The 26090-nt window shown below is 39.5% G+C and overlaps 1 protein-coding gene across 1 annotated transcript in view; it reads right to left on the bottom strand.

The window, feature by feature from the left end:
* The window catches only part of LOC122801244 (rootletin-like), a 2937720-nt gene that overhangs the window by 310446 nt on the left and 2601184 nt on the right, over window positions 1–26090 (bottom strand). Inside the window, exon 29 of the mRNA XM_044070796.1 lies at window positions 8993–9193. Coding sequence (XP_043926731.1) covers window positions 8993–9193 — 201 coding nt within the window. The remainder of the gene's footprint in view (window positions 1–8992; window positions 9194–26090) is intronic.

Below are 26090 nucleotides of genomic sequence, written 5' to 3'. Positions count from 1 at the left end.
GAATGGTTCAACTGATGAGATTACTGAATTTATAAAATACATTAACAATACTACAGAATTCTTGAAATTCACATATTGTGTTAACAAAGTGGGAATTCCATACTTGGATACCTACATTTGTAACAATGGGACAAACTTTACATCAAAAATACACAGAAAGAGCACTTTTTCTAACGACTATCTGAACTATGACAGCAACCATCCCCCTTACATTTTTAGTAATGTATTTAAAGGGCAGTGCATCCGTGCTGCCCGCATGTCTTCAGTAAAGGAAGTCATGGAAACAGAACTGGCAGGAATACATGGAATGTTTATGGATCGAGGTTATCAGAAGGACATGCTAGATAACATTATTCAATATGTTAAAGGAGAATGGGGCAAAAAATACTTGCCTCTTTTAGGTGTCCCATTCATTAACACAAATAGAACAGAAGGGTTATCCGACAAGTATGTGTGTGTGATTAGATTCAACCCTTATTCAAATTTAGTTAAGGAAATTTTAAACAAGTATTGGGACATACTTATGCTAACTGAGAATGAGGGGAGACGAGTGGATAACCATCCCAAAATAGTATACAAAACTGCACAGAAGTTGAAGCATTTGTTTGAACAAAGAAGGGTTAACAGGAAACCAAATAGAGGTACCTTTAAATGTGGAATGTGTAAGCAATGCAATTTTATAAACATTAGTAAGATTATAAAACTAGACAATGTCATGAAAAAACACATCAAGGGTCGCATTGGGAACTGTAACACACAAAGAGTGGTCTACCTTGCTACCTGCATATCCTGTTCGGCTTACTACATTGGAAAAACCGAAAGAAAGTTCAAGACCAGGATATACGAACATTTATACAAGATTAAAAAGCAAGATAAGAACAATGCATTGAGTAGACACATTTGTGACAAGGGAAAATCACACAGTTTTAGGTTTGCTATCATAGACCAAATCGAAACGTGTAGTAGCGAAGGTAACTGGAAGATAAGACTATCAGCTCTTGAAAGTAGATGGCAGATATTCTGTGACGCAACAACTAGTCCTGGGTTAAATGACTTCATAAGTATAAAACCATTCCTACAGTTGGACGTGTGAATACAGCATTATTATTAGTTAGACGATCTACGTAGTTTTAGAACGTCATCTTAGGAAACAACTTTGACTGTCTCATATTCATATATATTCACACACATATTTTTGAAGCTAATTAACTAAAACAATAATAACACTTATATATTTTTAATATATTTATTGTAGATATTAACATATTTAATATTTTTAATATTTTTAACAATTTTTAACATCATTACACACAGTATAGTATATGTATGGAACTTCCCTTCCATCCATATCTTTATTTGGAGAGTATGGACTACTTTCTTAGCACATACACATTAATGTAATTACATATTTAAATACTATTGACACACAACCAGCATACCAGCAGGGTTTGTATTAAGTTTGTTTATATTTTACATCTCATCCCCTTTTACTATGTTTGAACTTTTAGGTGTAGGTATTCTGCCTACATGTGTCACTGTAGCCCCATACAATCTACTTTACAACATCATTAATTACTATATTTGTCTTTGCATATTCGTACTTTTATATTACTTAACAACACTTAACATTTAAGACATATTGGCACTATTCATAGTGAGTGTTTGTCAATTTATTATATACTTGGACATTTACACACATATAAGTGTATTTACACTTTTACATTATTACATTTTAACTAGTTTAGAAGGGCAGTCTATTGGTAGACGATATAAATGGTCAGGTAGTGACATTTGCACAGTGTTGGTTTATACACACACACATTTTTTACACACACTTCTTATATACATTTCTACACATTTTTTATAACAATAATAATTTTTTAACAATCTTTTAAAATCTTGTGTGGGTACACATTATGCATTGCACGTTTGATGATTGAATGGTTCGTACTTGCAACTATTATAGGAACCACTGTAATGTTATGCATTGTGTAGTACCAAGATTTTGAACATCAGCATATGTATTTAGGATGTATAACAGTATGTATTGGTATAGGAGTGTTTGCTCTTTAAGAAGCAATTGATGTTGGCGCCAAAATTTATTTAAATATGATAGGAGTGCTTACAATCATGGTTCTGAGGAAGTCTGATGATATTCAGACGAAAGCGCTTAACCACTTGTTGCTGCTTTTATAATTTGTGTACAGTTGTGTTTCAAAAATAAAACGGAGGACTATTTTACTTTTGGTGTCCGAGCTTTTTGGATGCGTGGTGCTGACGACATCTCTGGATTACAGACTTATTGTTTCAGTTATGTGATTGGTTTTCAAAGATGAAGTGGCAACTTGCATTGAACTGAGGTATCTAAGATGAATTATTTATTGTTTAATTTAAGGCTATCTGATAGGTCAAGATTTTTTCTCTGAATGACCTAATAGGTCATTGTACCTTTGACTTAGATAGAAGGTTCTATGTTCAAATTAATATGTCATTGGTCCATTAAGATGTTTCACTGTTATATTTATTAAAATAAAGCATTTTAAGTTGCTTGGTGATTGGCTTGTTGGCCATTCACCTAAGTTATTGATTGGTTGATTGTTTCAGGTCCTGTATTTAAATCGCACTATGTTGTTCAATATTTGAATGGTCTGAAGAAGCAACATTAAGTCGCAAAAGCATTTACCTGTGAAACTGTTTGCCATATTAAAGCTCATTTTTTTACCTTGGATCGTGGATTTATTTCAGCCATGTTTTGGTGGTTCTTTTCTCTTTGGATTCAGTTTGTATATTAAAAAACGATATTTACTCACCTAAAAAGCATTCATCAGTTTAATGTGGTAAAACATTAAATGATGCTGATGCATAATGGTTTAAGACAATATGCTGTAGAAGATGCCACAAAAGCAGCCATACTGAAAAAGTGTTAACATGGAAGAACAGCAAAAAAGAGCATGAGTGACAAGCACCAGGGTACAGGATGGGAAACACGAATAAAAGTGTGCATGCAAAATGGCAGATGATAGAACTGATAAAGAGTCAGACAAAACGGAATCAGACACAGAAGGCAATACTTATGACTTTATATGTTTAGACCTGTATAGCAAGAACTCAACTGACAGCACTATTGTATGGATTATTTTAGAAGATGAAGTAATAAAACTTAAAATGTGTTGAGATATGGGAGCTGTTTTATCTGTAATATCTATGAAACAGTATAACAAATTGTTTTCTCATATATCAATCAATTCAATCAGGAACCAAGTTGTCAGATGAGTCAAGTATCAGAGTTTTAGGTTGGAATTAGGTTAAATATTTAGTGTGTGTGGTTAATGAAGTACATTTTGTGAAGTTGTTTGGACAACTGTATTTGTGCTTGATTTTTTTTTTTAGTATTTTGTGATTTGGTAGTACGAGTGTGCAATATTCAATTAGATACTTATTTATGAATAGTCCAAAAAGAAATTTACAATATCAAGTGAGCAGGCTCATTTCATATATTTGTTTTGTTTCTTCAAAGCTCAAAGTAAAACAAGAGGAGTTGTAACACGCTCAAGTTAATGACATATGAACTTAAGTATGCAGAGATCCAGGATGGAAGAACCATTGTGACCACTGAATTGGTAAGTAATGGATGCATGTTTCACAGCTCTGACTTCCTTTTCATAAGTGATTTAGACACCTTTCCACACTGTCATTTATTTATTTATTTTTTTATTTACTTTTGTTAACTGGGATAGTCCAACTTGGTGTTAGGCCATTTTCAGCAGAGTCCCGGGGAGAAAAGCCCCAAAAAACAGAGAAAATAATATAAACAGCACGATCATCGTCTTCTTTTGGCTGTTCCCATTAGGGGTCACCACAGCGGATCATCTGTTTCCATTTCTTCCTGTCCTCTGCATCTTGCTCTGCCACACCAACCACCTGCATGTCCTCTCTCACCACATCCATAAACCTTATCTTAGGCCTTCCTCTTTTCCTGTTACCTGGTAGCTTCATCCTTAGCATCTTTTTCCCAATATACTCAGCATCCCTCCTCAGCACATGTCCAAACCAACGTAATCTTGCCTCTCTGGCTTGGTCTCCAAACCTTCCAACCTGGGCTAACCCTCTAATATTCTTATTCTTAATCATGTCCACCTTTGTCACACCCAATGCAAATCTTAACATCTTTAACTCTGCCACATCCAGCTCAAACTCTTGCCTTTTTGTCAGTGCCACTGTCTCCAACCCATATAACCTAGCTGGTCTCACTACCCTCTTCTAGACCTTCCCTTTCACTCTTACTGGTACTCGTCTGTCACAAATCACTCCTGACACTCTTCTCCACCCACTCCATCCTGCCTGTACTCTCTTCTTCACCTCTCTTCCACACTCACCATTACTCTGAACTATTGATCCCAAGTATTTAAACTCATCCACCTTCGCAACCTCTACTCCTTGCATCCTCACCATTCTTCTACCCTCCCTCTCATTCACACACATATATTCTGTCTTAGTCCTGCTGACCTTCATTCCTCTTCTCTCTAGAGCATATCTCCACCTCTCCAGGGTCTCCTCCACCTGTTCCCTATTCTCACTACAGATAACGATGTCATCTGCAAGCATCATAGTCCACAGGGACTCCTGTCTGATCTCGTCTGTTAACCTGTCCATCAGTTAGCACAATAAATACACCTAATTTAAGCAAAAATTAGAGAGGAAAAAAAGAAGCACAGTATATATTTAAAAAGAGAAAAATATGAGCTCACTAGCAAGATAATAATCAAGTGAGTCAATGTATAAGAGAGTAAATAGACAAGGGAAGAAAAATAGTTTGACAAAATTAGAAGTATAACATATGAAAAATTATTGAAAAGAAATATGCAAGCAGCAGTTAAGAATACAGCATAAAGGAGTGAGGAGGAGTCAGTGAAGAATGAAAAATAGGTGAGAAGAAGAAATAAAAAAGATAGAAAGAAAGAGGAGGAGAAAAGTATAACAGGAGATTAGACCAGGAAGTATACCGCAATACATGGAAAAAGTAAGAGAGAGAAGAAATGGTTTATCAAGACAGAAAAAGGAAAAGGAAAGAAGATGAGAAAAAGAGGAAGTTAGATATAGCAAGTATAAAGGTAAGGGTAAAACAAGACAGAAGGGATAGTACATTATTTTTACTTTAGAAAACTGGAGTAATTTGCTTTATAGAGTTATTACTATCTAATTATTTTAGAGCTGACATGCTTCTCATCACATCATAGAAAGTGATCTGTAAAAACAGGAAAAGCATATATCTGCTCTATCCCAACTCTTCTCTATCTTTAATAAAGTAGCACTATACAAGCTGCTTTTGTAGCCATAGGAGACATGCAAACTTATACTCCCCGTAGAGCTACTGGTGTCTGGGTATTAAAGGAAGACTGCCTTATTTTGAAACTGAATATATGAGATTTGGTGTTGTACTGAAATCACAGCATAAGAGCCTCCACATTTATGATGAATTATTTTCCTTTACTGAGAATGCACTGCAGGTATAGACAGATATCAAACGACATCAATTTTGGGCTATAGTCACATATAAAAAAAATTATATTTTAATATATATATATATATATATTATATGTGTGTGTGTGTGTGTGTGTGCGTGTTTGTGTTTGCACATGGCTGCCATGTGCTTTAGAAGTGAAACTTCTGTAATGAGGTGCAAAAGTGAACACACACACACATGGTTTCCGAAATAAGTACATGTTCGCACTTCATTACAGAAGTTTCACTTCTAATGCATGTAGCGGCCATGCACATATTTTTTATTTGATTTATTTTACCTGTTGTTGACCGGGTAAGCCCACTGTCACATTCCAGGGACAGCGTGCTCGGTCACATAGCAGGCAGATAAAGGTGGAAGGAATTAAACCCTGTACCTTACACACAGGAAGGGTTGGGAGGGTGGCCTAATGGTTAAGGTGTTTGCCTTACAAACACAAGGTGCAGGGTTTGAGTCTCACAAGGGATAATTGGCTAGGCTTAAAAATGGCTCGCAAGGGCAGTTAGCTTAGTAATAACCTATGAACCTAAGCAGCACATGAATGGCTCATTGCTTTAGTCCTCTGCCTAGCAGACATAGATAACTGTGAAGGTATCAACACTGAAATTCAATGATGTCATTGACATTACTTTACACTGCCAACTGTGCATGCGGTCCACACCCCCACACACTCATGATTCCCCAAAAGTGGCTGAGCAGCTTCACTTATATGTTAGACTGCTATTTCCAAACCGTTTAGCTTCCCACCATGTACTGACTGCACTACAAATTCCTTCTTATTGGTGCAGCTGTTGCAACACCAAATCTATCCTTTGACTTCTCGTCTTAGTCTGTTGCTACAAGACTAAACATTGCTAGTCTTATCCAAGGTACTGCAAATCCGTGAAATTTGTGGTTAGTGGTCTGGCTGTTAATTGAAGACTGATGGAGTTCTTGGTTACTTAATCAGGTGTGGAGTAACTGCTTGGTGCAGCATCTTACACAAGTCAATTCCTTGTTAGAACCTCAGCCTAGGAGAGAAATAAAATGTAGTGAAGCAGAGTGACTGGAGTGCTACCTGAAATGAAGGCTGTGACTTTGCTCTGTCACTGTTTTTTTTTGAAGGGTGTGTGTGTGTGTGTGTGTGTGTGTGTGTGTGTGTGTGTGTGTGTGTGTGTGTCTGTGTCTGTGGTGGCCAGGGATTGCTCGCTTGCTCTCATTCTTCACTCTCACTGTGTGTGTGTGTGTGTGTGTGTGTGTGTGTGTGTGTGTGTGTGTGTGTGTGTGTGTGTGTGTGTGTGTGTGTGTGTGTCTGTGGGGTTTCTTGTTCACTCACTCTTCATCGTCAAAGTGTGTCTGTGTGTGTGTGTGTGTGTGTGTGTGTGTGTGTGTGTGTGTGTGTGTGTGTGTGTGTGTGTGTTGGGGGAGGTTTCTTGTTCACTCTCACTCTTCATCGCCAAAGTGTGTGTGTGTGTGTGTGTGTGTGTGTGTGTGTGTGTGTGTGTGTGTGTGTGCGCGTGTGTGTGTGCGCGTGCATGTGGGATTGCTCAGTTGCTCTAACTCTTCATTTTGTGTGTGTGTGTGTGTGTGTGTGTGTGTGTGTGTGTGTGTGTGTGTGTGTGTGTGTGTGTTTGAAAGATGAAGCAGGAGGACGGAAGCAAAGCTCCACCCTTAAGGGCGGAGCTTAACTTACATACTTCTGTTTCACTTTTCCATTGTACTCCAAGCTTTCATACTGTCCCATAAGAAGTTTCATCTCAAAAAAAGAAAATTTCAGTATAGCGTAGTTGATAATGAAATAGAGTGTTAATAAAGATAGCTAGAAAGTTATCTGGTGCACTAAGTAAGTTAAACATAATGAATAGCATGTTGTGCAAGTGCACAAGTTACCAAGGACTGCATCAGTTATACAGAGGAGACCTTCATGAGCCGCACACAAAAAGATCTGTTTTGCCACAGAAATGTCTTGAATGAGAAAGGCTTATTAGTTATGCATACCTGTACTCAGACTTCCATGTGATTTTTGTTCTGATGGATTACATTAGCAAACAGGTGGGTGGGGAGAGATCAACAAAGCTAATGTATGTAGACAACATGGTATTACAAATAGGCTCTGAGTAGGAACTTCAACAAATGGTAATGGACTGAAATACAAAACTGAAGACACATGGGATAAAATGGAGTACAGACAAGCAGCATTCATGGCTACAAATGGGGAATCAAAGGAAGCTTAAAATGTGTGAAACAAAGGAAAACAGTCAAAGAGGTTAACAGTTTCAAGTATCTGGCAGGTGTGATTGAGGACATGGGAAATCTTAATGAGGAGGTCAAAGCTAGAATCAGCGACGCTTCAACTGGAACAAAGTGCAGCAGCATGTGACAGAAGAATGCTAAAGAAGTTAAAAAGTAAAGTGTACAAAACTGTGGTGACACTAGGACTTCCGTATAGCACAGAAATCTGGGAACTCAAGGCAGAGTAGCTATAAATGTTTGAGGTGATGGAGATAAAGTGCCTGAGACTGGTACACTGTGGGAAAGATACAGAAACAAGGTCATTAAGGCAGAAGATAAAGTAGCCCCCAACTGCAGAAAAGGTCAAGGAGAACAGATTACAATACTTCAGTCAGATGCACAGGAAATCATCAGAAGATAATTTAATAAAGGAAATTTGGGAGAGACAGGAAGAAGCAGGAGGAGACAAGAATGTCCATCCAAGAGATGGACGGATTGCATGGGAGATGGCTTGTGACAGTCAGGCATGAATGAAGGGTGCTTCTGAAAAGAGAGTAGTAGCAACAACTAATGTGGTACCCTGACACCCTGTAAAACTGAGGGGAAAGGGGTTAATGATGAGGATTTGTTTATTATTAATCAATTGCCACACAGAGATGAGCCAGAAATGTATTTACGGTACCTGTATTTTGAGCAAGTAAGTACTGTGATAAAGATATGTCATATAAGGTTTCCAAAAATAATAAGATAAAGAACAAAAAATGTCTTTTTCAAAACTGAATGGAGTTAGTGTTTTTAATGTATGCACTGAAAATTTGAATTTCCCTGCGATGAACATTATTTGTCTGACAAAGATTAAGCCACAAGATAGCAGAAAATATAGACTACAGACAGAAAAGCACTAACATACTGAGGTAAAAGCTTTCCAAAAAATACATTAGGTAATAGAGTGATGTGTTAGAGAAGAGTATCTTCATCATCGGCAGCAGCATCACAAATACATACATTGTTGTAGTTACAAATAAGTATGCAGTTTTGTGTTGGGGAGGGGGATTAAGTTGGTTCAGCTTTAAGCACTAATGCAGAATTCCATAGGACATCGAATAAGTTTCCTTGAAAGTCATTAAAGAAGTAAGCTACATGGTGTGCGTGTGTGTCTGTGTCTGTGTCTGTGCGTGTGTATGTGCTTGTCTCTCTCACAGAGAGCGAGAGGGAGAGATGCCCAAACCACAACACTCAATTGCAAGTCAAATGACCCACCTTATCCAATGTCTTCCTCAATGATGATCTGTCCTTTTCAACACGAAGTATAGAATGTTCCAGATCCTTTTTGTCATTCTCAAACTGGACTATGGCCCTCTGCAGCCCCACTACACGTTCCTGGAGGATATATTTCTCTTCCTGCAAACTTTGTGTACTCTTCAGAGCTTCTTCTTCACTTTGCTGGTGCTTTCGGAGAAGCTGTAATACAAGGAAAACAAAGAAACAATTTTGAGCAAAATATCAAGAAAATGCCGTGAATAAGTATGCCAAATTTGTTTACAATGGGAAAAGATTTGCTACATTTCATTCTACTTACATCTGAAATTAAATTTTTAAATCAGACACTTGACAACAGTTTCTGATGCTATAGAATGAAAGTTGCTGCTTCCATCACAAAATATAACTTTTATCAATAACTGTAATAAACAGGTATATATTTTATCAGAGTACAGCTTTTCATTATTTTTTTGTTTATATCAGAGTGTGATGCTTGTTGGCTACAGCTTACAACTCTGACTAGAAGCATGCATGTTCCTCCATTATACTGCCTAGATTCAAAATTAACAATATAGGTGCTTTCTGGCATTAAGAACACAGCTCATAGTTCAACAGCAGATCAACCAGAGGTGAGGTTCATAAGAGAACAACCCATAAGGACAGTTTTGAGCAGTAAACATCACCATATCTCTCAAACTCTTAGCACAAGCAGTTTGGACAAAGCCTAAAATAAATGGAGAACAAAGGTCCAAAAAAAGGGATGGATTTTAAATATCATACTTAGAAACTTACAAACTTAAAACATTGTTAGAATAACAGAATTTGTTTTAGGATGTTTTGAGGAATATGAAATCTGAAAATCAAATGCATGTCATTATTTAGTCATTTTTACCCCTAGTGATCTGTCAGAAAAACACAAATTTTATGAGGAACAGACCAAAAATAATAGGCAAAAAACTGGATATTCTGAGCATCACACAGCAGGTTTTACTATAAGAATCAGAGCGCATCCAGCCATGGCAGATTATTTTTCTACTCCTGATGTGTAACATAGCAAAACATGACTTTCAGCATACATCAATACCTGCATAATTAGTATGCAAAACTGTGTAATCTTCTGCTCAAACCTTCTACAGTCTCTCTATCACATTGTGAGTACTCAGACAATTAACTCTGTCTTACCTAATGGAATCTCTGCACTACCATCCTTGCTCTCTCTACCACACTGTGAGTACTCCATTTACACTGTCTTACCTCATGGAATCTCTGCACTATCCATCTCCAGTATCTCTACCACATTGTGAGTACTCAGACAATTAACAGTCTTACCTAATGGAATCTCTGCACTATCCATCCCCAGTATCTCTGCCACATTGTGAGTACTCAGACAATTAACAGTCTTACCTAATGGAATCTCTGCACTATCCATCCTTGCTCTCTCTACCACACTGTGAGTACTCTGAAAATTACACTGTCTTACCTAATGGAATCTCTGCACTATCCATCCCTGGCATCTCTACCACATTGTGAGTACTCAGACAATTAAAACTGTCTTACCTAATGGAATCTCTGCAATATCCATCCTTGCTCTCTATACCACACTGTGAGTACTCCATTCACACTGTCTTACCTCATGGAATTTCTGCACTATCCATCCCCAGTATCTCTACCACATTGTGAGTACTCAGACAATTAACACTGTCTTACCTAATGGAATCTCTGCACTATCCATCCCCAGTATCTCTGCCACATTGTGAGTACTCAGACAATTAACAGTCTTACCTAATGGAATCTCTGCACTATCCATCCCCGGTATCTCTACCACATTGTGAGTACTCAGACAATTAACACTCTTACCTAATGGAATCTCTGCACTATCCATCCTTGCTCTCTCTACCACACTGTGAGTACTCTGACAATTGCACTGTCTTACCTAATGGAATCTCTGCATTATCCATCCCCGGTATCTCTACCACATTGTGAGTACTCAGACAATTAACACTGTCTTACCTAATGGAATCTCTGCAATATCCATCCTTGCTCTCTCTACCACACTGTGAGTACTCCATTTACACTGTCTTACCTCATGGAATTTCTGCACTATCCATCTCCAGTATCTCTACAAAATTGTGAGTACTTCGACAATTACACTGTCTTACCTAATGAAGAAACAGCCAGATGGAGACCACCACGATGTAGGATAAAACTAATTTATTGTATAACAAGTGCTTTCACGTGCATCCAAGGTACGCTTCCTCAGGTTTATACAACTTTACTCCATTAGATAGCTTTTATATGCTTCTAAACCATCCATTAATTAATTAATTAACTTTAATTCAATCAACTAATAAAGTAATCAATTAAACTGCTAAAACAAATAAAGCAGTTTAACAAACATAAGTAGAAATGTGTATTCAGTTATTTAAATCACAAGACAATGTTATTAAAATGTATTCCTACATATATATTCATAATATGATATCTTAAAAATCTTATAAAACACCCTAGTCGAAGTTCAATAAGTATAAAAAACAATTATGAATGAAAATGAAAATAATAAAAATAAAAATAATAAAAATATAAATGAAAATAAAATAAACTATTATATCATGAAATGTGTATAGAAATTAAACATATATGTGATATACACTAATATAAAAATATATGAGTAAAATACTCTGATGAGAACAATGATGAAATAAAATAAAATAAACATAATGTCTTACCTAATGGAATCTCTGCACTATCCATCCCCGGTATCTCTACCACATTGTGAGTACTCAGACAATTAACACTGTCTTACCTAATGGAATCTCTGCACTATCCATCCTTGCTCTCTCTACCACACTGTGAGTACTCCGACAATTACACTGTCTTACCTAATGGAATCTCTGCAATATCCATCCCCGGTATCTCTACCACATTGTGAGTACTCAGACAATTAACACCGCCTTACCTAATGGAATCTCTGCCATATCCATCCTTGCTCTCTCTACCACACTGCGAGTACTCTGACAATTACACTGTCTTACCTAATGGAATCTCTGCACTATCCATCCCCAGTATCTCTACCACATTGTGAGTACTCAGACAATTAACACTGTCTCACCTAAATGGAATCGCTGCACTATCTATCCCTGTACTCTCTACCAGACTGTGAGTACTCCGACAATTACACTGTCTTACCTAATGGAATATCTGCACTATCCACCCCCAGTATCTCTACCACATTGTGAGTACTCAGACAATTAACACTGTCTTACCTAATGGAATCTCTGCACTATCCATCCCCGGTATCTTTACCACATTGTGAGTACTCAGACAATTAACAGTCTTACCTAATGGAATCTCTGCATTATCCATCCTTGCTCTCTCTACCACACCGTGAGTACTCTGACAATTACACTGTCTTACCTAATGGAATCTCTGCGCTATCCATCCCCGGTATCTCTAACACATTGTGAGTACTCAGACAATTAACACTGTCTTACCTAATGGAATCTCTGCAATATCCATCCTTGCTCTCTCTACCACACTGTGAGTACTGACAATTACACTGTCTTACCTAATGGAATCTCTGCACTATCCATCCCCAGTATCTCTACCACATTGTGAGTACTCAGACAATTAACACTGTCTCACTTAAATGGAATCGCTGCACTATCTATCCCTGTACTCTCTACCAGACTGTGAGTACTCCGACAATTACACTGTCTTACCTAATGGAATATCTGCACTATCCATCCCCAGTATCTCTACCACATTGTGAGTACTCAGACAATTACACTGTCTTACCTAATGGAATCTCTGCACTATCCGTCCTTCCTCTCTCTACCACACTGTGAGTACTCCGACAATTACACTGTCTTACCTAATGGAATCTCTGCACTATCCATCCCCGGTATCTCTACCACATTGTGAGTACTCAGACAATTAACACTGTCTTACCTAATGGAATCTCTGCACTATCCATCCCCGGTATCTCTACCACATTGTGAGTACTCAGACAATTAACAGTCTTACCTAATGGAATCTCTGCACTATCCATCCTTGCTCTCTCTACCACACTGTGAGTACTCTGACAATTACACCGTCTTACCTAATGGAATCTCTGCACTATCCATCCCTGGTATCTCTACCACATTGTGAGTACTCAGACAATTACACTGTCTTACCTAATGGAATCTCTGCACTATCCATCCTTGCTCTCTCTATCACACTGTGAGTACTCAGACAATTAATACTGTCTTACCTAATGGAATCTCTGCACTATCGCCGATATCTCTACCACATTGTGAGTACTCAGACAATTAACACTGTCTAAAACAAACAGAATTTCTTGATAAAATCTTAAAACATGTTAATAATAAATTACAGAATTATGAGAAGGAAATTTTGGATAGAAAATTACATAAATTAACTTGTGACACTCGAGACTACAATAATGGTACGCCCTTCCTGTCCAGGACTTATCAGATGAAAGTTTCACGCGTGTTTCATTTAAGCAGGGGAATAATGATGGAGAACAGTCTTCGTTTTCCGCTACACATGCTTCCGCTAGTTTTATTTCTTCTGGAGAAGAGGATATACATGCTGTGAATAAAAATGACTTTCTGCCACTTCCTGAACCCCAGAATGGGGCTCAGTATCAACAGAACTTTTGGAACAGCACAAGTACTCCATATGGGGAGCCACAGAGGAAGAAACACCAGAGAGAGGGACAATTTAATGGACATTGGCAACAACAACCCCAGCAGTTTCCACAACGGAAATGGGGTAAATGGTAATTGTTATTCATATATTATTAATTTGTCTGGTTATGTTCTTGATTACTGTGAAAAGGCTGTTTTAGAATGTGGACTTAAATTTATTCCTACTGTTGTGCCACATATTCATGAGTTAAAGTGTGACATTTTTAGATTTATTAGGAAACTACAGCTTAAAGTATTGTTTGATGGTAAAATGGCTTATTTAGAATATGATTCAGATGATATTGATTCTGATTAGGTTCATAGGTTCATAGGTTGATACTAGGCTATCTGCCCTAGGGCATTTATAAGCCTAGTCAGAGTGTGTTTGGCTTTCGCCACCCTTTTAGATTAGTTGACTGTGCCTCTGTATAGTAGGTAACAGAAGGTAGCCCTTTTAAGGTTAGTTTACTGTACCTCTGTCAAGCAGGGACACAGAAGAGATCCCAGGGTAAACTTACGATCTCCCATCCACTCGTCAAGATTTCTCTTGAAGAGGGTCAGTGAGGGGCTCTGCCTAACATGGATTGGGATTTTGTTCCAGAGTGAGGGGAACCTCTGGGATATGAATCTGTCCCTCCAGCATGTCCTATTTATTTCTGTGCTGAGGTTCAAGTCCCTGGAGCGTGTAGCTCTAAGGGATTTGGATTTCCTGAGGTGAAGCATGTCCATTAATTCTGGGTTGGACATGGCTTTATACGTCAGACACAGATCGCCTCTGAGTAGGCGGTACGCAACTGAGTAGAGCTGGAGTTTCTTTAGCTGAACTGCATAGGGCATCTGTTTGAGCCCCTTGATCCTCTTGGTGAGATACTTTTGGGGTCTTTCCAGTTGCTGAAGGTGTCGGGTAAGGTACATCCCAAACGGGGCATTGTACTCAATTATGGGCCCGATAAGTGATGAGTAGAGAGGCACAATGATCTCTCCTGATGTGAACCCTTTCATGATAAGGTGGGCTATATAGAAGGTCTTTCTAACCACTTTGGCAACGTGATTGTCAAAGGAGAGTTTGCTATCTACTTGGGTCCCCAAGTCCCTAATTACGTCTTCCGTACTTAATGGATTACCACCTATGTGGTAATTTGTGGGCACTTTATTTTTCCCAAAGGGGATGACTATGCACTTTTTGGCATTTAGCTTTAGGCCATGGCTCTGGCACCAGTTATCCGTCTCTGTGAGACCCTTTTGGAGGATGCTTGTGTCAGCCAGAGAGTCGATTACAGCACCCAGGTTTGCAGTCATCTGCGAACTTGGTCAGCCATAGTCCACCCGTGTTAGCCTGTACCTTGGAGAAATATATACCGAACAAGAGAGGTCCCAGGACTGAGCCTTGTGGGACACCACTTGTAACTGGTTTAGAGTCTGACATGGCATATGCTATTCTGACCATGTGGGTTCTATCCCTGAGCCAGTTTGCAACCCATCTTCTGACATAGGGGTTGATATTTAAGCTGGTGAGCTTATTTATGATGCCCGAGTGGGGTATTGTATCGAAGGTTTTTGCGAGGTCCAGGTAGGCTGTGTGGACTACCTTCCCTTCATCTATGGCTTTGATAACTGTTTCAAAGAAGTCGACCAGGTTCAAGAGGCAAGATCTGCCCTTAACGAAGCTGAATTGGGTAGGATCCAGTGTCTGGAGGTTCCCAATGTCTTTGTTTATGATTTCCATGATGATACACTCCATAGCTTTGCAGACCAGGCTAGTCAGGCCTATAGGGCGATAGTTTCCAGGGTCTGTTGTGGCACCACCTTTGTGGAGTGAGACCACTGTTGCTGTACACCATTCCTTGGGTACATATCCTGTAGCAAGGCTGAGATTGAACAGTGACTTTATATGAGGGTTTAGTTCTTCTTGGAGCTCATGTAAGACGCAGCCCGGGACACTGTCTGGTCCCATTGATGCTGTGTTTTTGCTTTGGAGAGGGCAGCTCTCACCTGTGCATCTGTGATCTCAGGAAGGCTACACTCTGTTGGGATAGACATTTGCTCTTTGGGGAAGGGGGAGAGAAGTTTGCACTGAACCTTTCTGCCAGGATGTTGGCAATGTCTGTAGGTTCAGTGTATTTTTTTTCATTTTGCACTAACTCAGAGCATATCTGGGAGTTGCCTCCCAAGTTTCCGACATAACTAAAGAAGGCCTTGTGATTATCTTTAGTGTCTTGTGCAATTTTTCTTTCGAAGCTGGCCTTAGATGATTTTATGAGGGATCGTAGTTTCTTGCTAGTACTGATCAGTGACGTCTTCCCTTTTTGGGATTTTGCTCTGTCATGTAGTAGCTTTCTCCTTCTGTTGTATAGCTTATTTATGGCCGGGGTCCACCAGACAGGTCTCCTGCCTTTGGAGGAGTGTGTCTTGGTTTTATTTGGGATAGCATGCTCCATGCATTCCTGTAGGTGTCCATAGAATGCTTTTGTAAAGGATTCTGCATTTTGGGCCGTATTTTCCACTGGTCCTGGTGCTTTGAAGGATTCCACCTCGGTTTTGAGAAGTGTGAAGTTTGCTTTTGAGAAGTTCTTCACCGTGGTTTCCTTGGCTAGGGGTGGGGATGGAATATGGATGTCCAGTGAGATTTGTTTATGGTCTGATCTTACCGATGAGGGGTATACCTCTGGTGTGGAACATAGAGACCCCATGTTGGTGATGACCAGATCCAATATGTTTTCCCTCTTGTGGGAGTGGTGACCAGTTGTTCCATAGCATTTGAGTTTATAAATTCTAGGAACCATTGGGCGAGGGTGTTTGGGCTTGAGTAGTTTTCCCAATCGATGTTTGGGTAGTTGAAGTCACCCAATATAATAGTGTTTGGAGAGACCTTCATATTCTCCAGTGTTCTCAGGAAAGCCGAGTGAGGTTCCTGTGTTTGGGAGGGTTGTCTGTAGCAGGCTACAAATTGAAAGGCAGTTTTTCCCACTGTTAGTTGCACATGGATGGTTTCCGATGCTTCGTGCAGTGCCACTAACCTGGAGGTGTGGGTATCTTTGATAAATATGGATACTCCCCCTCCTTTTGTGGTTCGGTCCGAGTTTTGGGGCCGGAAAGCATGGTATGAAGTATAACCTGTTAGTGCTGGGGTGCTCTCGGGAGCCTTGAACCAGGTTTCTGTTACTGCACAGATATCGATATTCTCCATACTGAGGAGAGTCTCAAGTGTGTGCATCTTCAGGTTTAGACTTCTGGCGTTGAGCAGCATTACCCTTAGTTTTTTTTTTCTTTGTGTTGTCTATGGGGATGGGTTTGTCTTTTGAGCCTTGCCTAAAAAAGGCACTATGGGGGAGGCAAGAGCCTTTGCCAGTATTCGAAAACCCAGGGGTGACAGGTGCAAGCCGTCCCTAGCGAAGCAAAGTGGCTTGTCGAGCATGTCATCCCAGGCTGACAGACACTGGATCCCCTTTGAATGACACCAATACTTTAGCCAATTGTTAAAATTGATCATTTTGTCTTTATACTGTGGCATCATTCTTGGTGAGGGTAAGATGCTACTCAAGGTCAGGGTCATACTGGCCTGGGCTACATGATCAAAGAGCTCCTGTACGTGTTTTTTCATGTAGTCCAGGGAGGTACGTCTCAGGTCATTCACACCAGCATGGACAATGATGGAGTCATATTTGTACTTGCTTTGGAGTGACCTGAGTGCTTGTGTTATGTGGTGGATCCTGGCACCCGACAGGCAGCTTACAGTAACCTTCTCCTTGTTCAGCCTGGTGAGTGGGATGTCAGTGTGTCTGACACTAGAGTCACCTATTACAAGTGTATTAGGTGTGTTGTTTGGCCTTAAGGGCTGTGACTGTGTGGCACACTGACTTTGTGAGCTATGTCCTACGTGGATATTGTTTCGTGGTAGGTGTTGCTTGAATGTCTGCTTTGGAGGACTCTGCTGCTTAGGCAGATTTTCATTTAGAGCCTCTGAGTATGTTTTTGTGTGTTTATGTGTTTGGTTTGCTGATGCGATAGGTCTATGTGAGACTGGATTTGTGGTGTGTGTGGTTACCTTCTCCCCCTGACAGGCTGTGCCAGTACTGGGTTGAGAGAGCTTAGCCTCCAGTTTGGCTATATAGTTGCATCTCTCACATATATTTGAGCTTGTTGGGAGGAGGAGAGGGTGGTCTGTATACAAAAGGCAGTTGTAACATTGCCTCAAGATTCCCAGATTCACCAGCTGGACTGGAGAGTAAACTCGAAACTGACCTTTGGACATGCCTGAATAATACAGGGAACTACTTATTGACTGATCAGAAAGAACCAATAGGGAGCAAGTGCTTAGAAGGAGTATATGAGGATGTAGTGCTTTAGTTTGTGTTTACCTATGAGATTCATACCTCTCAACCTCTTAATGCAAGAAATCTGGACAAAGCCTAAAATTTTGGGGGGACAAAGGCTTAAAAACAGGGACAGATTTTAAATATTGCTCTTACAAAGTTAGAAAGTTGCTAGAATGACAGGTTTTGAATTAGCTTGCATTTTCCATATGATATAAAGTCTGCAACACAAATGAATGCCATTATTTAGTGACTTCAATCCTCAGGGATTTGCCAGAAAACCACAGAACAGACTAAAAATATGAGGCAAAAATCTGGACATTCTGTAAAAATCTGTACAGGTGAGAAGTATGATGAGATTACTTATACGAGCAAGTGCAGGGTTTTAGAATGAAAATAGAGTGCTTAATTAGAGATTTAGAGCAGTTCTACGGGAAAAAGTGAAGAGCAGACTTTGTGGAGCCGGGAATACTTTAAACCTGTTTAAGTGGCGCTGCCCGACGCTGCTCTGTGGATAGCTTTTATACTTGTGTATCACATGAAACACCTAATGCTTATTATGTATTTGATACTAGCATGATTTCTGCAAAAAGTAAATTTGTTCCTATTTTTAACAATGAAAAAGTGCTACAAATGTACAAGATGTAAAATGTTTCAGTGGAACAGGAAATGCATGAGTTTCTGGGGAATGTTAATAACATCATATACATTTTAACAAAAGCTGAATGGTCTGCTTTGGCAGCTCTTAGTAATAACAGGAATCTTATTTTAAAGCCCTCTGATAAGGGCAACAAACTAGTCATTATTGATGTAACCCAGTATTTGGATATGTGCTATAAACACCTAGATTATGACCAAGGGCACCCGCAGGCAGGTGCAAAGGGGTGCACTTGCACCCCCCTGGAATGGGCGGGAGATTAATTTTACTTTTAATAACCAAAAACAAAAAACTAAGGGCGTTTTTCTTTAAGAACGGTCCCTTAGCTTGCTGGTCCCCATAGGTGCTGGAACCATAGCGCGAGGGGGAGGGAACGCTCCCTCCACTTTTACAGCTGTAAGACCTAATAGGCAGACCCATCCGTGCATTGCACTCTAAAGTTGAATTTAAACACAAAGTGCGCGGAAATGGATACCACATCAAGCCTGCTGCCAGAGTCACAGTAAGTAGAAATTTTTCCCCCAAGGCTCCGTTTATGTGCTGGAAGGTGAGAGGTCCGTTTTACTTTTAAGCTGCTGAAAGGTCTGTTTTACTTTTAAACTGCTGAGAGGTCCATTTTACTTAAACTGTTGAGAGGTCCATTTTACTTAAACTGTTGAGAGGTCTGTTTTACTTTTGACATGACACAATGAGGATTATTTAACAGTTTCCTCTTAATTGAGGAGTAAAGTAATATAGTTTGACTAAAGAATACTTTAATATGTTTGTGCTTACATGAAGGGATTTGTGCAGTTATCTTAATATTTTTGGGAAAGCTAACATTTTTATTTTGTGCGGCCAAGCTTGGAGGCGTGTAATCTGTAGCAGTGTGCACTTGTATGCCTTATTCTCTCTGTACTTGTGAGTTATTTTTAATATTTCCATAGTTGACCACAGACCGAGAATAACAACTTAGTTTGTAAGCTTAAAAACAAGTGTAGATCTTGGCCTGCGTATGCTACATGTAGTGGAGAGAATGTGTTTGGTATAGGAAGGGTGTCCTGTGAAAAAGGTAGTAGAAGTTGCTTTTTACTGGCCTTTCTGCTTATTAATAAGATCATACTTCTAAAGTGTACCTCATTATGAGGAACGTTACTCATTTGGAGTCTTAACTCCATGTACCTCACTGTTCTACATTCTATTTGAAAGGGATTGTTGCAGATTTGTTGTCAAGAATTAACCAATATCTATAGTAAATGCTGAATCATTCAAAATAACATTTGTGTATAAAGGTACATTTTAATCATTTTGTGACTTTTCTATTTAAGTTGCTAGTACTCTCAGTAATCCACAGTGTTTTTCCAAAATGGCTGACATGTTGTTTTCTCTTGTCTCAAAGTATGTTCTGTGTTCATGCTGTGTGTTGCTGTCTGTCTGGGGCAGCACTGGGGTATTGTTTAATGGGTTGTTATAGTGAAAACCAGTGCTTGCTGGTATAGAACTGGTAGAGCTAGACTTTGAAGTACTTGGTATTATGTTGCTGCTGTGCTCTTAATTAGCAAGTTTTTTTTTGCTAGTTCATTAAACACTAGTGGTGTCTAGCTGTTCGGTAGCTTGTAAAATCAGTTGCTAATCAGTTTGTATGGCATAACACTCTGGTGATGTAAAGTTCCACAGGAACTTCTTTTCTTGGCTGCTTTTTTTTACAAACTTCATTCACTTTATTTGTGCTGTGTTATTAATTTAAAGATGGATAGTAACTGGTTATAAGTTTTCTTGGGTATATTTGAGACAAGAATATAATCTTACAGAAGTGCACCAGATCTAAATAGTTTTGGGCTCACTATTAACAAGGGTACAAATCAGCACCAGTATGATAGGTCCTTCGGGAAGTACAAGGCTAGCTGCCCTTGTGGGCCATTTTAAACCTCTCAATTTTCCTTTTTGGTGCTTGAATTAAGTTATCAGCTTTGGTGTTTGGCCTTCTCAGTCCCATGGTTGAGTAATATATTACTTATAGTGAATAACTGGTTTCATACCATAGATAATTTGAGGGGACCCATGCACGGATAAAACATTTGAGCTGCATCTGTGTCCATTAGTATAGGAGACAGTCCTGGAGTAAATCATTTCCCTTCTATAGAACTAACAAGGGATTCTAATTTTTATTTGGATGTCATAATATACCTCTCGACCTCTTGGCACAAAAAACATGACAGCCAAAAATGTGATACAAAGTCCCCCAAATTGGGACAAATTTTAAAAACCGCTGTCATAAACTTAAAAAGTTGCTAGAATAAAAGGTGTTGGCATGCATTTTCTGAAAGAAATGAAGTCTGAAACTCAAGTGTCTTGTCATTTAGTGAATTCAGTTCTCACTAACTTGCCACGAAAGTCCAGAAAATCCCAAATTTTATGAGGACTAGATGAAAAATGAGGCAAAATCTGGACATTCTGCAAAAATATGGACAGTTGAGAGGCAAGACTAGAGTTTAGTTTGTGTAATGAGGTTAAGGAAAACCATTTAACGAGAAACCGTACATGGCATGGTGGAAGGACAGATGTGCAGAGCAATGAACAGGAGATGGTGGAGCTAAGGTGCATGTGTTTAAAAAAAAATTGCATTACGGACTAATCAGATTGGCTTTAAATACTATGACTTGATTTTGCAGTGAACAGGTATGTGTGACTTTAGGAAATAGGCTATGCAGTTTCTTAATGGATGCAGGTGCTGGTGGGTTGGAGTTGATTCTGAATCCTGGGACAGTGACATTTGATGCTAAACAGTTATATTTCACAATTTCCGCAGTGGTGCACAGTTAGGAGAGTTTGTAGGCAAGATGCATATGTGGTCTGGAGACTTTTCAGAAGTTGATAAGCAGATCTGTGGTTGTCTAGTCCAGGACACACACTGCACTTTTAAATTGGGCTACTTTCCTTATGTTAAGTCTCCAACAACATAGGCTTTCACTACTACATTTTATCTGTAGATTTCTATTAAGAGTGTGAGAGAGATTGGAGCTGAATAGTGGGGCATTTCATTGCCCCGGAAGTAAGGAGAAAACTGCCATCTCAGACTGTGTATATTGACTGATATTAGTGGATTGTAATGGCAGATGTTTGAGTGGCCTTTTATGGCTGAAATGTTCTGAATTGGGCAGTTTGTCATTACTGATTCATATGTTTTTTTTCATTGCTTAGTGGAAAAATGTTCAAAACTATAAATTTAAAACACACTAACAAGTGATGCTTTGTTATACAAGGGATATAATTCAATTTATATATTATAATTAATACAATCAGTAAGGTGAATCAAAGAATGTTTGCATGGCCCTAAAAAATGTGTGCAAGGGCCTATGGTTTGAAAACAGTCCAAAGGTAAACTTAACCTGCCACTGGCCAGATGCATTTTCTTTGAATGTGAGTTTCAATGCTGTTTCAGTGAATGTGAGTTTCAAAGGTAGAGAAGTTTTAATGCTAAGTCTGTTTTCATTGTAAGGCTATTGCTTTGTTTAGGTTTAGTAAATGTCTATCAGTGTTTGTGCTATAAAATTTGAAATAAAAGATGTAAATGAAATCCAAATATGTGTAATCATTGTAGAAGTAAAGCATAAAACAGTATGCACACTGAGAGATTTGAACAGTGTCTATGACAAATGAGGAGAAATATCCAAGTAATGGGACACTGGAATGGCTGCGTGGGTGGTTTGGGCTGTGTGGGTGGGTGGGGCTGCATAGGCGGGGCTCTAGGTTTTACCCCCCCTGCAAAAAATCCTGCGGGCTCCCTTGATGATGACAATGTTTATCTGAAGGTTTCTTTTTCTGTGTACAGGTCAGCTATCAGTGAGTATCTAGACCTGATTGGAAATGGTGTAAGACTGGGATATATTTCCTCTGATGATGCTAAAAAGAAATTTGGTGTGGATGGTGCTGATATTGCATATTTTTATTGTTTGCCCAAAATACACAAAAGTCTGTTAAATCCACCTGGACACCCTATAGTATCAGGGATTAAATACTTTGCTCATATTACTGGATGTTTGTTACACCAACTGTTATTACTTAAGGTGATGTTGCTACCTGCATATATTAAAGATGTCTTTGATTTTTTGAAGAAAATTAATAATGTGGAAATTAATAGGAACATGTACTTTGTCACAATGGATGTGCAAAGTTTATATACAAATATTGCTCATACTTTTGGTATTGAAGCCGTTAGATTTTTTATGGGTGAAAGTCCTGCCACGGAATATATTTTGGAATTGTTAACTTTGTGCTTAGAAAATTTTTTTTTTGAATTTAGTGGGGAAATTTATCAACAGAAACAAGGTACGGCTATGGGGGCAGCATTTGCCCCTGCATATGCCAACCTGAGTATGGGGTTGTTTGAACTGGAGTGTATATATAGATCATCATTTTATATACAACATGTTAAATGTTATGCTCAGTTTATTGATGATCTAATTTTTCTGTGTGATGGGGGAGAAGAGAATGTGGATGAATTTATTGAACATATATATTCTAATAGATTCAATCTGTCATTTGATGGCATACAGAGGGGCAAAAAAGTGTCCTTTCTGGATGCCGAATTGGATATTTCTGGGCCTAGAGGGTTACATATTAAAGTACATAGCTAGCTTGTGGGGAATCCTTGTGCAAAATTTGTCCAATTGATGGTTCTGGGGTGAGGCGAACAGGTCTATATCTGGGCTCCCCCATTTGCTTGTCAACATGTTGAAAATCCTTGGTTCCAGTTTCCACTCGTGTGGGTCCATGAGGTTTCTGCTTAGTCCGTCTGCCAGTGTATTTAGTTTTCCTGGCAGGAATTGAGCTTGTAGATTCACTTGGTAGCTCAAGGCTGTGTTCCACAATGCCATGGCTAGTCTGCAGAGGGGGTAAGAATGTGTACCCCCATGCTTATTTATGTACCACATCACAGTGGTGTTGTCCGTCTTTACCATTAGTTGTCCTGGAAGAATGTGGTCCTTGAAGACTGTCATTGCATTCTGTACAGCTAACATTTCCTTTTGATTTATGTGCAGGTGCATTTGACTTGGGTTCCATTTGCCCTGAATGCACTTCCCTGCCAGGTGAGCCCCCCATGCATAGTCTGATGCATCTGTTGTTAAACTCTGGGCGGCAGGGAGTAGTGTGAATGGTAGTCGCCTGTTCTGGTGGCAGGCCTCTGCCCACCAAAGGAACTCTAGGCGTAGGCAAGGTATGATAGGAATCCTTGCTTCTAGATCCTGTGAATGTTGACACAATAGACTTTTGAGATACCATTGTAGTTTCCTCATATGCAGCCTTGCATATGGAATTAGAAGAATGCAGGAGGCCATGAACCCCAAGACTTGCAGTATTTGCCTTGCAGATAGCTGGGTTTTTGTGGCCACTTGTTTGAAGTAGGTTGTCAAATGAATCCATTTCTCTGGCGTGAGGAAAGCCATCTGGGAAGTTGTATTCAAGCTTGCTCCTAGGAATATAATTTGTTGACAGGGTACCAGGTGTGATTTCTTTTCGTTTATGGTATACACCAGACAAGTCAGTACCCTTTGAACAAAGGCCAGATGATTCAAAAGTATGCCCTGGCTTTCTGCCTGAATTAGACAATTGTCCAGGTATGGGTATATTTGAATATTTCTTTGCCTGCAAAATGCAATGATTGGAGCTAGGCACTTTGTGAATACCCTGGGTGCAGTAGATAAGCCAAAGGGCAGTGCAGAAAACTGATAGTGCATGCAGCCTGCTTTGAAGAGTAGGTATCTTCTGCAAGACTCCCTGATAGGGATGTGCAGGTATGCTTCTTTTAAGTCTAGTGTTGCTAACCAAGCATCCTTGCCTAGCATAGGAAGCAGCTGGTGAAGCGTCAGCATTTTGAATTTTGGAATCACTAGGAAGGTGTTTAGAGTAGAAAGGTCCAGGATAGGATGCCATGTATTGCCTTTTCTGGGTACCAGGAAAAGTCTCGAATAGAAACCTTGTCCCTTTTCCTCTTCTGGCACCAACTGAATAGCCTCCATGCTTAAGAGAGAGAGTAATTGATTTTGGGCCTTTGCCCACTGATTTAGGGGTAGATCTGGCCACCCGCTTGGAGTTGGTAACATGTGGAAATGAAATCTGTATCCTTGGGACACTATATTTAAAACCAATTTGTCCTGGGTAATGAGTTTCCAGTTTTTGGCCTGCAGACCAATCTTTCCGCCTAAAGGAGCACTCAGTTGGGAAGTGCATGGAAATTTTAAAAGCAAGTCATTGAGACAGTTTTCCATAGAGGGGAGCCTTACTACTCCCAGATTTGGGTGTGGAAACCCTCCACTGCTTAGACTTGTGTGTCCCTTGGGACTGAAACCTGGGGTTTCTGCTGTGTCTAGGTTTGGCTTGAGAAGACCTGGAAGGGGCCGGAAAGGACCAATTCTTACAGGGCCAGTGCCTACTAAATCTAGCTGGCTGAACTTGTAAGAAATCTTTCACAGTTTACACAGATTTAGCTTTATCTTCCATCTTTTTGAGAACTTCCTCAGCCTTGTTGCCAAACAGGCGGTCCTGATTTAAGGGAGCATCCAACAATTTAGCTTTAACATGATCAGGCAAAGATTGCTCCTTAAGCCAAGCATGCCTTCTGAGCACAGACCCAGTAATAGCAGCCCTGCAAGAGGCCTCTAATGAATCAAATCCACATTGCAAAGTATGTTTTCCAACCTGTTCAGCAGAATGCATTACATCCTGCAATTCTTTATGTTCAGCACAGTCCGTAATCAACATCATTTTATGTTTAAGCAATCCAATAAAATTGATACTTTAACATATGAAACTGGCAGTTTAAAGCCCTAATGGCCAAGGTTGCAGAAGTGTAAACCTTCTTACCCCATCTATCCAGCGCCCTGGAGTCTCTATTATAAGGGGTAGGATTTTTAGCAGTAGAAGCCTTAATGCCCTTGGGTCCCTGTGAAATAGTCTCTAGATCCGCAATAGGATTTTTAAAAAGGAACTTGTGTGAATCAGGAACCCTGTAATATCTGTCAGGTTTTCTGGGAGCAGGAGGCAAAGAATCAGGTGCCAAACTAGATTCCAAAAAAGCATCATCAACAATGTCTAGTACAGGAGGTATAGCTAAAGGCCTATGCTGAGGCAGGAGTAAGAAATCCCTAAGCCTCTTTTTTGAATCAGAAAAATCCTGGCTTTCCCAGTGGAAATGATCCCTTAGAGTATGTAAGGTTTCACCAAAAGAAAAATCTTCTGGAGGGGAAGCAGAGGGACTAGAGCCCTCTGCATTAGAATCCTCATAAGTAGATAAGGGCAAATCCAGATCATCAGAAGAATCAGAAAAATCAGAATCTTGGTCAGAAGATTCAGAAACAACTTCAGTCCTAGGTCTCTTAAAAGGGGGAGGTTGGCTTCTCCTGATTAGAGTTATAAGATCTTCAGCCATTCTTATCATTTGTTTTTTAGGCCTATAG

Source organism: Protopterus annectens, chromosome 4.part1 (genome assembly GCF_019279795.1).
Source record: "Protopterus annectens isolate FY-2018-M chromosome 4.part1, PAN1.0, whole genome shotgun sequence".
Lineage (NCBI taxonomy): Eukaryota > Metazoa > Chordata > Ceratodontiformes > Protopteridae > Protopterus > Protopterus annectens.
The sequence above is the reverse complement of the archived record's forward strand: the minus strand, read 5'-3'. Positions and strand labels throughout refer to the sequence as shown.